Source organism: Cinclus cinclus, chromosome 8 (assembly GCF_963662255.1).
Source record: "Cinclus cinclus chromosome 8, bCinCin1.1, whole genome shotgun sequence".
NCBI lineage: Eukaryota > Metazoa > Chordata > Aves > Passeriformes > Cinclidae > Cinclus > Cinclus cinclus.
Window position 1 is genome coordinate 19,707,512 of NC_085053.1, and position 16,454 is coordinate 19,723,965.

Here is a 16,454-nt window from a genome sequence, read left to right on the forward strand (position 1 = left end):
TAAACATGAATCCTTTACAAATATGATGATTTTGAAGAAGTGAAGAATACTGTGGTCCACATCAGCAGCAGGACAGAAATTGAGGCAAACTCCTAAGAGTTCCAGCCTGTTCCTCTGCCCACTCCATTCTGAGTAAAAGATCAGCACTAATCATCATTATTTGCCTTACAATAACGCCATCAGCTCCATCCATTGTCACTGATACTGATGGTGACAAGGCACATTCAACACCAGGGGCCAGCTGGAGCAGAAATGAACACGACAGCTCCAGAAGAGATGGAGGTATATATCAGCATGGAGGATCCCAAAGGATGATCCCACTACCTCCAAGGCATCCTGTGGGACTCTTTGAAGGTCTGCCAATGGAGACAATTAATGAAAAAGAATCATCTGCTATGTGTCTGAGAAAATTGCATTTTTCTGGCTTCTTACCGGAGAGCTGGTTCAGCCTTGGAAACACTGGAAAGGGAAGCACTCAGCCTTTGGGAAATGCTGACATGGCTTCAAATAAACTTTTCTTGGGCTCACTCCATTTGAAAAAGAAGTCATTCTAGTAAGGACATCAGAAAGAAACTTAAAAAGAACTCTCATCTGAGACACAATTTTGCCACAGGTTCTTCTGATTTGAAACCTTTTTCCAGATGCTCTTCCAAAGCCTGCTACCAGAGGACTGGATCAATATATTCATCTTGAGGCCACCTCTTGACTCCATTAGGAATCAAACCTTGTGCAGAATGCAGCAGTAGGTGGCTTAAGAACAGCCTCTTATCTCCTAAATCTCCGATCTATGCCTTCAAAGCACAAATAGTAATATATTTTGGGGAAAGAGGAAATCTGATGATTAAGTTAAGAATTTTTTGGCAGTAAAGGGCAAGCCAAACTGGAGGGGAAGGTGAAGAAAAATCAGCAGTTATGGACTGCATAGACTGGCTCTAAAAAGGAAAAGCTAATAGGAAATAGGATTGACATTACAAATCTTTTACATGTTAGGAATAAGATGACACAAGAAACTGTACTGTAAGCTAGAAAATGTTGATAAATCAATAAAATTAATTACACAAAAAAAAACCTGAGAACAAAACTGTCATTCATTGATCAATTCCATAAGATGCTGTATGTCATCAAATACGGAGCTGTTGTTTTTACCTAAAGGCCAGACTTTATCCTTCACCTTGGTATTAAATTTCTGTTGTAGCATATTTGCCAGTGCTGATCTAAGCTTTCAGTGCACTGCCCTGGAACTGCTTTGGAGTGAGTCCCATGCATGCAGTCAGGCATTTCACAGGAGTCTGAAGGTATCTGTGTAAAAGCTTAGAAATACACTTTTTCAACTTGATGCACTCCAGAAATTATATTTTTCTCTTTACAAATGTGAATCCTAGGTACCAGCACTGAAAGAGGCAAAAAGGAGGGCGGGTGGTAGCATCACTGAACCAGAACCAGGGAAATCAACCCAATCCAACTTGCACTTTGGCTGGTGTAATACTAATAAAATCCTTGAGTGCTCTTTTCAGTTTCTAACTGGAACAAAGCAGGTTCCATCCCCTGAAGAAATATTGATCTAAGACTGGTAGCATTTTCATCAATTTCAAATCCAAACTCTGGGTCCTAACTACAAGAAACTTTTAAAGACAAGTTCAAGAAGCGGTACTTTAAAAAATGAAGCTATTAGTGGCAGAAAAGAGGACTTGACTGGTATGAAAAGGTAAAGGCATTCCTGCAGTTGGGGATTAAAAAGGAGGATGAACTCTTGTTATTAAGAGGACAATCCCAAAATCACTCTAGTAATTTCTCTGCACTCGTTTGGGAATTTTAATTTAAAACTGCATTTATTCATCTAATGGGCCAACTGCTTTTCTAAGTGACAGGAAACAAGAGATTACTGTAATCTCTAACTAGCTCAATATGGAAAATATATCAATTACAGAGAAAGAAAAATAAAGATGGAAGAAAGAAATATTGCAAGTAACACAGAACTTCATTTTTCGCCCTCGCAGCCCTCCCCAGATTGAATTGGTCATCTTTTTAGGGTGCAGCTGCATGGACATCATTTGCAATGAACTTTCCAACATTGGTGGGAATACAATTTATTGGTTTAGAAATAGTTACAAAATTGTTTTTGATGAGTACACAAAATTGACAGCTCCACCCACAGAAAAGGTACCTCCTTGTAACAGATATTGTAAGTCTGTTAAGTAGAGTTCTAAGATGCACACACTGCCAGCACAGTAATGCCATTAATGGACATGAGGGTTTTGACACAACATTCATACAGGTCTCTGTTTCCAACCAAATAACACATATTTGATAGTCTGGACTAATGTGTTCAGCCAGACAAGAGCAACTAAACCAAGAAAAGCAATTATTGCTGGTACAATTTGCATCTGCTCCAAGAGGGTCTCCAAGCTCATTTCTCTCTATGCAGCACTTACAGCAGTCCACCTATTCCATCCTGTTTTGAGAGCAGATAGCACAGATAAACAGCTCATATATGCATATAAGGTTCGCATTTTTTTCTAACAAAAAACCTAAGAGGAAAGGCTCATGTGATAGAAACCTTCCACCCACTCAGAGAACAATGAAAAGACAAAACTCTGTGCCCAATCCACAGAGCCTCAGAGCAGAATCTGAAGCTGCCAAACGCAGGCTGTGACAGATGGCCATGGGAGCAAACTTGGAAAGCAAAGGCTTTCAAGGAAGATGGCTGTGGCTTTAAAGCTACCTAGTAATTGGCATGACTGTCAGAGTTAGGAGTCTGTCTTTTGAGCGAGTTCTAGCTGCTGTGTTTACATGTGCACCCACACACGCCTGTGCATGGCTGGCATGTGGCTCCCTGCAGGGAAGTATTAATAGCTTTGGGTCAGCTCTGTGCTGTGCATCTCTGCCAGAATAGCTGTTCTGGGCAAGAGCTCAAAGAGCTAAACTCACTGATTGCCATAGCCAGCAGGAAGCTCTGGTGTAGGAACGATTATAAGAGCAAAATTCCATTTTTAGTGACTCTTTTTACTCTGTGGTGTATTTTATACACCAGTACAAAGTGTACCTCAGCTGCCATCACTAAATCCAGAACTAGTGATACTCTGCTGCAACAGAGACACTGAATCGCTGTGAAAGATGGACTCCAAGTATAGACTCAGGAGGGTGACACTGGGCTTCTTTTGATGAAGGTATCCTCATTTTTAAACAGAAGTAGTGGGAGAATATTGAGGAGGAAATGTTAGGGCATTACTCTCACAGCTGAGGAACTGGAACACCAAGGAGACACCTCGCCTGCCACTAAAGCAAAACAGGCCACCCTTCACTTGGCAACTGCTACTGACAAGAGTGAAAACATGTCACCATAAGAGAAGCAAATTCTCATCCAGAGTAAAATCGGTTAAGTTCCTCCTTCCTACCCTTGACAAACCTCACTGTCATCTGCTCATTACATCTTTCCTATTTTCCCCAGAGGTTTGGTCTCACTCAAGAAGACATTGTACCAAACATCTCTGCTCTTTTCTTTACCAGTCCAAAGAATACTCCATTCACTTCTCTGGTCCACCTGTCATTCAAATTAAAACAAAACACTGCTGATGGAAATTTGCCTATCGAGCTAGCTAACTGCAAAAGTCAACTTTTCTTCTGTTTTTCAGATGATCTCCAGTCAATTTTCTAGGTGTCATGTCTCTGTTTTGGGGAGATGTTCACACTTTTCTCATGGAGAACACGACTGGCATCTTCACAATAGGCATACTAGCATTAGCTTACCCTAATGTTACCCTCCAGCAGCAGCAGCTGCAAAAAAAAAAAAAAAAAAAAAAAAAAAAAAAAAAAAAAAAAAAAAAAAAAAAAAAAAACCCTCAAGAAGAAATCTCTGAAAATTACATATAACCAAGGTGGAGGGCAAATCTTTGATACCAGTAACCTTCTGCAATATAACCTAAAATCTCCATTTAACAGATCAATTCAGCCCACGACTGCATCGTAGACATTTATTTCTACCAGCCCAGGTTCTTTAGGGATTGACTTTTGAATGCACAGCTCACTGGCAGATAGTAATCTCTTCTCAAGCCCCTTAGTCCTTATTTTTTATTTTTTTTTTAAAGCAGAGCTGCCACACAGGCAGCACTGCTTGACTCATCACACTGAGGCTTTGTGTGGAGCAGGTTTAATTCCTCTGCATAGCATACTTGATATATTTATCCTGGCACTTGACTTTTTCCTCATGAGACACCATCAGAGTCATGGAAGCTTTAAAAACCTAAGGTAATTCCATATATACAGAAGGAAAATGGCTGAGCTAGCAGGATTTGCTCCACTGAGGACACATTATCTGTGCTCCCTTCTCTCCTGTAGGTTCGTAACAGCCTAAGTGGTTTCAAGTGGACCTTGCAGCTTATTTGGATCATTCTCTCTTCTTCCAGGCCAAAAGAGGGTTGGAAAGAGGAAGAGGGCAGTGAGGATTCTGGTGAGGTCTGTTTGTTTAGAGAGATCTATCTCTATCTCTATAATAGATCTGCTCCTGGAATTGCTCATTTGGTAGTTGAAGTCCTTGGCAGGAGTTTTATTTCTGAGTGTGTGCCTATGGCTCCCAGAGCCAGGAATGGGAGCTCTGGTACAGTCAGAAAACCCAACAGGGGCCGGGGGACAGGAACCATCAACCCACCATACGAATGGTGTTTAGAAGTTTAACATGGAACATGATTGTCATTTAAAGTGTTATGTAACTAATCCTTCTGCAATACTTCCAAAGAAAATTGTTCCTGAAAATTTATAAAATGAAAGCAGAAAAATATCCAGGAGATACTGCATGTTTGGTTGTACTTTCATTACTATTATTATTATTATTACTAAATTATTTCTGAATGGAATAGGCTGAAATAATGAGTAACTGTGCAACTGGTAAAAAAATGTGTCTTAGAAGGGATATAAATTATAAATTACAATGAAAAAAGTTACCTTTTATTATCAAAATATTCAGTAAATTCTTAAGTTGTAACACAGAACAAGATCCCAAAGGAAAAGACAGGATAGAAGTCATCCATGTGTCAAAAATTAAATACTAAAGTAACTTTCTGGCACAGGGAGTTTTGGCTGATGTAGCTTTTTAGCCTCTCTAGGACCCAGTTTTTCCCAAGAAGACTATGAAATAAGCATCTCTGGAGCTAGCTGAACACTATTCAAGTTCACAGTCTGGTACCTTCTCTTCTGACATGAAACCCAAAGCTGTTCTCCAATAGCACTCCAATATTCTCCACTGACACTTCATAGTGTCATTTTCATCCATTACTAAAGAGGCAAAACAAACCTTCCCAGGTTGGTTGCTAGCTTTACATTTTTTATAATATTTCTTACAAAATTTTAGTCTTTTTGAAAAATTTTTCACACCTCCATATTGGGAGAAGAAACCATATTAATACTATAAGAAGGTGGTGTCTCATGGTTGGTGTGAGTCCATCTAATGATTACTTATAACACGTTGACAACTATGGTTTTGCTATCATTGAGGTTGTATGTGCCTTATCTTACAGACAGAGACCACATCACAGCCCATCACATTTCTGCATGTTATGTTAGTTTTCCTCTACGTTTCAGGTAAATTTTAAGTGCACTTAATTTATTGTGTTTAAAGACATAGAGTAAAAAGGACAACACAAATACATATAAGGTCTGTAGCCTCCTGTTAATATTCATATCTGGGGTATTTCATTTGTGGAAACCTCCACTCATTTCAGCCAAGTTCTACTACAGAACTTCTGGCAAAAAGGGGAAAAGAAGGAATGAGATTTAGGCAGACCAGTCACTAAATGTTTGTAACTGTGTGTGCCACAAGTGGTGAACAATTAATGTTTGTATCCAGGTCTGTTCAGGTTAGGAACAAAATAGCAGGGGATAATATGATCCAAATGCATTTCTTCAATATCAATACAGTACTGATTAGTTTTTCAGTTATGACAGGATTTTTAAAAAGTCTTAAGTGCTGCAATGCACATTCCTTTCATCTAGTGCTCATCACTGTAATGCAAGATTCTTCAATGTTCACGAGACAAAGGCTGCTTTGCTCTCTCAGAATTCATTTAGAGGAAGCCATTAGATCTCACAGTTGCAGTTTAATATAGGGATTTCAGGTCATCTCAGAACTTACCCTTTTCCAAGAACAATTTTAATCTTTGTTCAGCACTTGAATATACTTTTATAATTATGCTTCAAGTGTTATTGCAGCTATATTTCAGATTTTACGTATGTAGGAAAATGCTATATTATTTTAATACTGACAGTAGAGTAAAAATCTATTCAATATTCACCTTTCAGGAAGCACAATCAAATATCCAAGAACACTATTAGACTTGCCTAGCATAAAGTTTCAAACTGCTAATGGATTTTAAATTGATGTCATAATGCTGCAATTTAAATACATGATGTTCATTAATTTTGCCAGAACTCTTTGTAGAGTAGGAGTGGTATGAAAGAAGGAGGAAGGTTATATTTTTTTCTACCTGCTTCTTTTTATCTACTTCCTCATTTTTGATACACAAAAAGAGTCATTACATCAGCTTGACATGGGTGGGGGTGAAGTTTATTCCAATAGGTTTCAATTGGATAACCATGGAAGAGTTGCATCAAATTAATGCTTTCTATAAAAAAAAAAATCACCAGGAATAGGATAAAAACAACTAACACATGATAGGCATGACACTTCCTAAAGACAGATTTCATGGGACCTCTCACCAAAAATCCATAGGCACAAAGTGGAGGAAATAAGGGAAAGAAAGGTCATCTTGTTCATACATCTCCTTCCCACTGAAAGGTCAAATTTCATGTATTGAGCAAGACAGCAATATTAATAGCAGACAGGCATAGTTTCCCACAAATCTCAAGGAGTCATCTCAGGTGTGGCTATTGAAAAGGGAAAAGAGATCCCATAGAAGGCAACTACAAGATCCTTTCCTACTGAGGTGAGTGAGGGTGGGCTCTGGATGAAAATTTTCTAGATGAAGAATCCTCTATTTTAGAAATATCTCCAAAGTGAAACTAAGATGTGTCTAGACATAATGGCCCAGTATATACAACACTTCACATCTATTTGTATTTCAAATCTAATATATTTACTGTATATAAAGACAGTTTTTCCAAAGCTGTTGCTATGGCTACAAATCAAGGAAACCATAGCAACAACCCTGTATTATGTACATCCTTAATTGCAGATTAAGTTATGTCTCTCTTTGCATTTTATATTAAATATCCCAATACAATCTAGTTTTAGTAATCTTAATTTTTTTTCCAGACTCTTTAATAATAAAAATTCCACAATATTACAGTGTCAAGTCAAATACACAACACCCTTGAAAAATGTCTTTACAGCATTATTCTGATCATACCTTATAACAGCCACATCATTGTTTTTTACTTGAGATAAACACTAATGCTCATATCATCATATTTCCTGATCTTTTTTTAATACAAATGATTGATCACTACCACTTTAACCAAGTAATTGATTTTCCATCATCTCATTTGTTTTTTCAAGTCTCATCCCACTCAGCCTTACCCCCCAAAAAACAGCTCCTCATAACTTCAACTTTTATTGCTATAGAAAAGTTGGTGGAGAGGGGTGGGCCTTTTTTGGTTTTGTTTGGTTTTCCTTTTCCTTCAGAAACTAAGTATGCAATAGACAGACAGGAAAGGCTGAGAAGTAGCTCATTCTAGATTTTGTAGCTTCCCTGTCACTTCAGACGACTGATTGGGTTGGTGGTAAATTACCCTAATTCCTCTGGTTTGTTGACCTTGTACATTTAAGTACACTAAGGAGTTGGCATTCAGCCAGACATTGGAGTGCAGCCTGGGAGGAACAGGTAAAGGAGAACAAAGAAAAAAGTGTGAGGAAAAGGAGGATGTTAGAAGGATGTTACAAGTGGCTGAGGAACAGGAGGGAGTGACATCAGGAGACACCAGTGGGGTGACAGGATTCAAAGGACACTCCAGGAGAATATGAGCACATTCAACAGTTATGAGAGAGGAGAGGAGAGGAGAGGAGAGGAGAGGAGAGGAGAGGAGAGGAGAGGAGAGGAGAGGAGAGGAGAGGAGAGGAGAGGAGAGGAGAGGAGAGGAGAGGAGAGGAGAGGAGAGGAGAGGAGAGGAGAGGAGAGGAGAGGAGAGGAGAGGAGAGGAGAGGAGAGGAGAGGAGAGGAGAGGAGAGGAGAGGCAAAACTCACATCTTTAAAAGCCTTCTCTCCTATCTTGCCTTCCATAACTTTATTTTCTGATAATTCATTGTGGTATTGTTTCCTCACACCATTTGGTGCTTAACGAGACATCATGTGTCCCATTTTGCAAAAAACTTGGCCACATATGTTTGGGGCATTAGCTTGTCTCACAGAGTAGACTTTTATACTTATCTTACATACCACAGCAGCACAAAATACCTAGAAAATATCCTAATTTTATGAAATGAGCAAAAATTCAGTGTATTTGATGCAATAAAGAAATTAATAATTCAGGATTTCTGGTTATATTAAAAGAAATACTATACAAATGCTTATTTGACAAAGTAATACATGTTCCAAAAATCATAGTCTGAGAAAGCTATGAGTGTGCGTTAAGAACATGAGCTATGCAAAAGCTTTTCACATGAGCATCACAGCAAAAGTTCCCTCACACAGGGAACAATTAAGTCAAAAGTTAGTGCATTTACAATAAGCAAGCCATGTTCAGATCCTTCATTATAATTTTAATTAGTAAATATTAATGTAATCTGCAAATACAACAGGGAAAACAACTAAAATTGCTATGTTTAAGGACTCCTTCATGACCTAAGCTAAATTGAGACAAATATCTTATTAATCTATATCGGTCACCAGTTTCTGGACATTCATTTCCATTTACTGTTAGAACTTCCAAGCGTGTTATCAAATTTAAGGATTAATTAAGGCCCTCACAAACTACTTCTAACCTCTGATGAAGGCAATGGTGAATAAAAATGGATTAGCATGCTCCTCTCCTCTCCAGTTATCAGTTCAGACTGATAATGATCAAGTGACCATGGCAGCTCTGCTTCATTCAGATTCCACACCTGCCACTGAGGCAACAACCCAGGGACATGCAGAATACACTGCCCTCTCACTTCTAGAGGGATGAAGCCTTAACCCTTCTGAGGTCAACAGCACCTCCCATTCCTTTTCCTGGGACTATGATTCACATCTGAACAGTTCTTTCAGGTGCTTGTGCTTTTTCTGCTTTATAGATAATGTACTTTAGCCTCCAAAATAGTGCTGTATCTTACAGGAACAATGATAAAAAGCTATACATGTTTAAAAGGAGTACCTCCTAAAAACTGCCTCTCATTCTGATTTTCATATTTAACTCACTAAGGGTAGGATAATAACGAACTAGTCCAATATACTTGCAGGACTAAATATATATAGATTAAAATAACTAGCAGTTAGTGGAAGTCTGATAGTATTTCTCATGACTGACAGTGCTATAACTGATCACAAACTATAGAAAGAGTTCATTTTTTACATTGCCTTATTTTGAAAGTTTCCATTTTACAAATATTACAAAGAGAGATGGGAAGTCTGAAGAAAATGCACCACCACCACCAAAACCCAACAGTGGCTGTAGAAATTTTGACAACTAAGACACTTTAAAGCAGGAGTCCCTGTAAATCCTAATTTCATCAGACAAGTATTTTTATCACACAGCAAGTATTTTGCAAAGCAGATACACATCAGTGAGTTTTAAAGTACGGAATGCAAATACATACCTAGCTTTGAAACAGATGTCACGTATTAATGCAATACTTCCAGAAAAATCCAGTAAACCTCTAGCTTTATACATTTACTAGACTCACGTATGCTCATTTCACAGATCACTCCCTTTTCCTCTTTCACGCCCATACAAACAACTTCTTTGGGAAGCTCAGGCAAAACAAAACATTTTTAGGACCTTATTGCAACAAACACAGGAAAATTTCCTTTTCCATTAGAGGGATTGAAAGATGAAAATTAATCTGATTTTCTTGTTTGAATAAACAAGTTTTCACTCAGTCAAGAGTGATTTTGAGGCCAGTTCACTGCCCTCTCCACTGCAGACATGACAGAAATTTTTACAATTTCAAAGGTAATTTAAGTGGTAGCAGACTTCTGAAACAGCCACTTTGCTCAGAAACACCCTTGTTCAGTTTTTACACTGTTGTTAAAAAGCATTAGAGGGAATAAGAGAAAAATAAATCTGCTGGTCCATTTTGCCAGGCTGCTAAAAACAGGTCTTACCTCTTGTGTTTTTACATTTATATATCCATAATGAGTTTTCAGAGGCTGCCTTTGGCCATTAGAAAATGGGATCCACTTGACTCTGGTTTGTCCAAAGCAGTTTAGGATCAAAGGGAAAGTTACTTCATTTGTGAGACGGACAATGATCAGACAGAGGAATGCTGCAATGAAACTCACAACAACAACGGACTTTCTCTGAAATGAAAAGAAGAAAGGAAATAAATTATTAAAATTGAGAGTCAGTTTTAATAAAAAATACATATCTTCAATTGGAGGATGAAGGAAAAACACTTGAGAAAGCTTTATGTGAAATTATTCCTCTGGTAGTCACCTTGCTGCAGGAGCACAAGGAGACAGGTGACTGAATTGTTTTATTTCAATAAATTTGCATTTCAGAGGTTTTCAGAGTTTCTTTTAGAACTGGTTGCAAATTAGTCAGTTTTGCTCACAAAAAAAACCTCCAAGCCTTTTAAGGTTCGAAAAACAATCTAGCAACTTTAAATTTTATTTGCATTTGGAATAAAGATTTTATGCAAACATCCACACCAAAGTCATCACTCAAAATCATCAGTTTTCTGGGGATGACAATACACAAAAGGAAAATGCCATCTGCAGTGACACCACACAAAGTTTACTTTGTGGGAGGACTACCATTACTACAGAGCATTCCATACAACAGAATTCATGCTCTAACTTTGAATGCTTCAAGATAAATTGTTGGCGAAGTCAGCACCACATTCTGCCCTATTCCAGGTTCATGAATTTACAAAGTAAGGCATTATTATTATTTTGGACAAGATGACCTCCACTAATTCAACCAATCTGAAGCCTGTGTCTAATTAGTCCTTCCCTTCTGCCTCTACCCTGTCCAGTCAGATGGACTGGAGAATGTAATCACAGATCACAACTTCTCCCCTGGGTAACTCCCCAGTCTGCAGGTGAAAAACTTGTAAGAAGGTGGTATTTTAAAATACCACAATCAATTACTTCTAGACAAATTACTTAAGGACAAACATGTGAGTTGGCATGTGTAAAGACTCTAGATATGATACTCTATCAAAAAGATTATTTTCATGTTTTCCCTGAGGGAATGAAACAATTATCATTTACAGGTGTTTTTACTGTACTTTAATTACATTCTAGGTTTACCTAATTTGCCACAGTTTAATTAGTCTACTGAAGGTAATTCTATCATTCTAAACAGTAGCATTTACAGAAAATACAGGGGGAAAAAATCATTTGCCTAAGGGCCTACACATAAGTGTGTAATTACACTTAATGCTGGATGACAGAATGTGATCACCCCAATTCCCATCTACAAATACCACCAACTAAGCAGCACAGAACACATTTAACACCACTTATTTTACACAATAGCAATAAGATCACACATGATGCCATGGTAAAGGCAAGCTCTCATTGCAACAAGATATAAGATGAATCTGCTCTTGGCACAACAGTGAGAACCACAGCAAATTGGAAGGGATTTTATGATATTCCCACAAACAAGAGTTAACAAAATAATCCATTGCAGAGGTCAATTGCATGGCTCTGCGTTCTGATGTACTGGGAGGCTACAATTTATAACATAAAAGCAACGAGAGACTGGGCTGGAAAACTTGGGTGAAGGAGGTCACTGTGAGGAGAAAAGGAAGAGGAGGATGAAGAAGTATTGTGGCAGTGTGATTCAGTGAGGACCCTCAGTCAGCTAATGGCTGTGCAATGTAAAATTAAACCCAGCAAATCTTCAGAGGGCAGCGCAGCAGCCACAACCCAATCACAGCTTTCAGAATTCATGGAAGCCACTGCACTTTTCATCATCTGCATTATAACAGATTTACATTAAATTGCAATAAAATGGCTGGGGAGCACTCCTGTGTCACTTCTCTTTGTAGCAGATGGAGTCAGAAACATTTAGCTATATATCAGAGCCTTGTAAGTGCTAAGAGCAGCCAAGATGTGCAGTGCAAGTGATAATCATAAAGCAATGAGAGAGAGCATGGATTAGTCATATTATTTATTGCAAATCAGAATTAAAGTATTGCAAATATTTAAAGGGGAATCTAGATCTCATTCCACTACATGAGCATGTTTCAATCAAAACATCCACAGCAGGAAGCAAGATTGCTTGTATGATGCTACTACCTGATTTCCACATATCCTATCTTCCGGGTTTATTGAATATCACTTTTTTATTTCCTTTATTTTGTGCAGATCTATTCTGAACTTGAAAACAGTGCAATCAGCTTTATGTGCTTCTCACAGGGAGTTGTTCTAAACAGCCCTTGCCCTGAGAAGAATTCAGATTGTGTAACTGAATTTCTTGGCCTTCACTGGGAAGCCACCTGATATTTATATTTCTTTTCTTTAAATGCACTGTATTAGGAGATGAAAGAAAAATTGTGGCCGTTTTTTATGTAAGAAAATATTGTTTGAAAAGGAAAACAGCAAAGATTTTTCTCTGTGCTTAGCCAGAAAGAATCTGCACTAACAAAAAGATTCAAATGAGAAAAAATGAATTTTTATAACAGAACAGAATTAAAGCATCTGTTGAAATTGTTTTGGAAAAAAAAAATCTAGCCATATGCAAACACAATGGTTACATACAAACTTGTAAAGGACATTTGTATTAAGTATTCAGTCCCCCTGCAATTTTTGTTGAAGGCATGAGATCCAACAATAGGTATTCTCTGTGGGAAAGACTACTACAATTTGGCATTTCAGTGGCACTGTAAATTTCACTGTAAAAATACTGAAAATCACCAAAGCACATACTTTGCATAATCTTAGCCTTCTTAAAGCACCAAGTAAAGAAGTCTGCTCAGTGGCTGAGAGTATTCTACAGGGCACTTCTAAAAGTGATTTGGTTCCCTTAAGTCCCTACATCCTTTACCTGCTATTAAAAAAACAAACAAAACAACCAACCCCAGGTGGTATTTGTCATTAACTGCTTCTTGTAAAATCTCCTTTACTGCAGATAAATGGATTTTGTTATTGGTCCTCTGATAAAACCTGATAAAACTTAAAATCAGCATTTCAGAAACCAGAAATTCTACATGTCATTATGATATGACAGAGAAGTCCGAAGCTACATAAAGGGAAGAATACCAAATTGTAATTTGTCTCAAAATTTGTCTGCATCAACATTTTAAATACTCACACATCCTACCATTTGGGAGAGCTAAAGCAACACTAATTAGTAAGTCTGCAGAGAAACAAATCTTATTCCTTCTTAATTTTCATTTCTCATGAATGCAAATTGTCTCTTAACAAAGGACATGTTTCTCCAACATGGACATATCCCATGCATAAATCTCAATCAATCGTTGTTTTTTTTTAACTAATCTAATGTAGACATTTTGATATTGACAACATTTACATAAGAAATGTATATTCAGCTATAAACATCTTTTAAATGTTTCCCATTTTTCTCATACTCAGTGAGGAGTACACAGTAAGACATATGTTGAAGCGTTTCTTAGCTGGACGACTTGCATGGTATATTAGCTTTTGTTACATTTTATTTCAGTCACTGTAGTACCTGCCTAGCCTAGATGGCAGTGGCAAGAACAAAATTACCCTTCTAATTAGTGCAGGGTCCTGCAGCAAAAAAGTGAAGGAGTTTACCTTTTGTCAATGAGACTAAGTCTACATACAGGTTCATTCCCAGTTAAAAAAAAAAAAAAAAAGGTGGTAGAAGAGGAAAAACTTGAGGTCAGAGGACATGAACTGCAATACCTCAGACCCCATTGGGCCAGAAGCACTCACTAGCACTAAAGAGTTTTTCTATTTCGTTTTACTCAATCCCCACAACAGCATCTTCCCTCTTTTGGTGTCAGCTATTTCTCAGAAACCAAGCTCATTCTGTCTAGTATGTATAACAAAATCAATAACGAGTAGGTATGAATCACATTCCATTTATATCTAGGTTGTCGAAGTAAGAATTTAAATAAAAACAGCAGAGTCATACTACTCTGCTGGAAAGAATTTAATTAAAAACTTCATGGGAGTAAAACAGTAACTACTTTCAGGGGCATAAATATATGTATTTGGCAACGTGGTCTCCAGCACTATTTATACGCTTCATATTATCTAGTTTTGGCTAATTACCAGTGCCAGGGTGATTCATTAGTTTCAGATTGGCAGGAACTTGATAGTCTGAACAAGTTTTAGTCATATTTTCTTTCATAATCTCTTAAGAAGCGTGAGATGACAAGATCTTTTCTTTATAGTTCAATGCCTGACAGAATAAGAAGACGCAAACATTTTTTATGCTGTATACAGTTGTCTAGGAGGGAGGGAGGAAGGAAATATTTCCAGCATAGGAATATAATTTCTTAAGTTATAAATTTTACTGAGATCTGTACTAAGTATCTTTATTCTACTTTTTAGCCAGAGCACAACAACCTGCCACTTGGCATGCATTATATGGCAGAGACCATCAAACCACTTCACAAGCAGGAATAAATCCCCATCCTAGTGAGTTTCACAGTAAAAACCCATTTCACAGGTGCATAAACTGAGGTTGAAATCAACTTCCCTAAGATCACAAAGAACTCAGCAGAAGATGATTTTTACTCAACTCCTAAACTGTCATTCTAGAACTATTTTGTTTTTCATGTTTATTGTTTCTATCACAAGTAACTGCCTGAATTTGTTAAAAGACAAAGTTGAACATGATATTATGGAAGATTCCAGTAAAGAACCCTAGGAATGCCCCAAACAGTAATTACAAATAAGCCTTTTTTCGTAAATTGATTTTCTTCAGTATTCATTCTTTCTTTTATTTTGTAGACACACGGCAGCACCAAGCTTGGAAGGACAAATGAAAAGTAAAGATTTATATGATGGCTTTGGGTCTCTTAGATGCCACAATATGCAGTAATATTGTATTATTTTCACAATACCTACCTTTATGGGCACTGAGTAACTCGATCACTTTTTTAATATCTCTGCACATCATACTACTTTCATTATAGGACTGATGCAGGGTTTCAGTTTTTACTCAAATATAACAGCAATTGATAACTACACTTACTGAATTTGTTTCATTGTATAGACCACTATATGTAAAAAATAGTTTTATTTAATTTTCTCTTTTATAGTCTTGAGCATCCCATTTAAAAGCTACTTTCTATTACAACAGAGCAATAAATGAAATCCTTTCAGCACTCTAATTCAGTATACCTTACTGATTTCACTGGTATTGGAAAAAAACATGCCTTCCAGCTACTTCTTTTGTCCTGAAACTCCCTCTAACAGGGCTGCTGAAGAGATAGTCAAGCACGGGACCTAGAGTTTTCAAGGAGAGTAAGACTATATAGCAAAGATCCTTCTAGAAACAGTCATGTGTCAAATATCATTTGCATAAAATCAGGAGCTGAAGATTTACTTTCTTCTGTTCCAGAAGTGAAAGTTAGCCTGAATATGTTCAAAGACTCCACAGGAGATTTCTGTGAGTGTTTCTCTCTCAGGAGGAGAGAAGAACAAAGCTGGTAGGGGTTTTATCACCAGTAAAATCTGGTTTGGGCTCAAAAACCAGATTAAAATTAAGATTAAAGCAAGGGGGTTTTTTTGTTTGTTTTTTGTTTTCCTGGAAAAGGACATTTTTGCTAAACTGGAATGTAAGCAGCCAGGAAGCTGAGAAATGAGAGCAAAAATGAAGTTCAGTGATGAAGAAGTAATGCAGGAAATGCAGCGTACCTAAAAATAGGTGGTTACAATGAAAGAAACATGTGAATTTTATCCTGAAAAGTGTTTCTCGTAAGAAGGTAGCCTGAATCAGGACTGAGTTTGAGGACTGTGATGTTTAAGCAGGCATGAATAGATGACACATTACTTCTTGCACGCCTGCTCTGCAGGAGCTCTGGCCTTTCCTATGGCTAAAACAGCTCAAGGGCTCTCAAAACACAGCTCATTGTAACTCTTAGGTTGTTGTCATTTGTTCAAAAATTGTTACGTAATTCAGTTTTTTACGATGATTCACAATTCACAGGTGGTATGTCTAGGTTCATAGCAGCTCAACATATTCAACTGCTATCTTTCATTAAAGCCAAAACTGTGCAGAGTGGGTTCAGGCTCACTGGGTAAGACCTGAGCAATGAACAAAACAGTGATCAGCACAGTCCAAATAACTGATGTAACAGCAGCAGTCTGTATTAAAAACCTTACATAAGAGATAATCCTCCTATATGTAAACTCCTT

General features: G+C 37.5%; 1 protein-coding gene across 2 annotated transcripts in view; it reads right to left on the bottom strand.

The window, feature by feature from the left end:
* Positions 1 to 16,168, bottom strand: part of ST6GALNAC3 (ST6 N-acetylgalactosaminide alpha-2,6-sialyltransferase 3) — a 114,698-nt gene extending 98,530 nt beyond the window's left edge. For both annotated transcript variants that reach the window (XM_062497602.1, XM_062497601.1), the window contains exons 1-2: positions 16,151 to 16,168; positions 10,251 to 10,445 (exon numbers count right to left, since the gene is read on the bottom strand). In XM_062497602.1, the coding sequence (XP_062353586.1) occupies positions 10,251 to 10,445; positions 16,151 to 16,168 (213 nt within the window). The remainder of the gene's footprint in view (positions 1 to 10,250; positions 10,446 to 16,150) is intronic.
* Between the last annotated feature and the right edge of the window lie 286 nt (positions 16,169 to 16,454).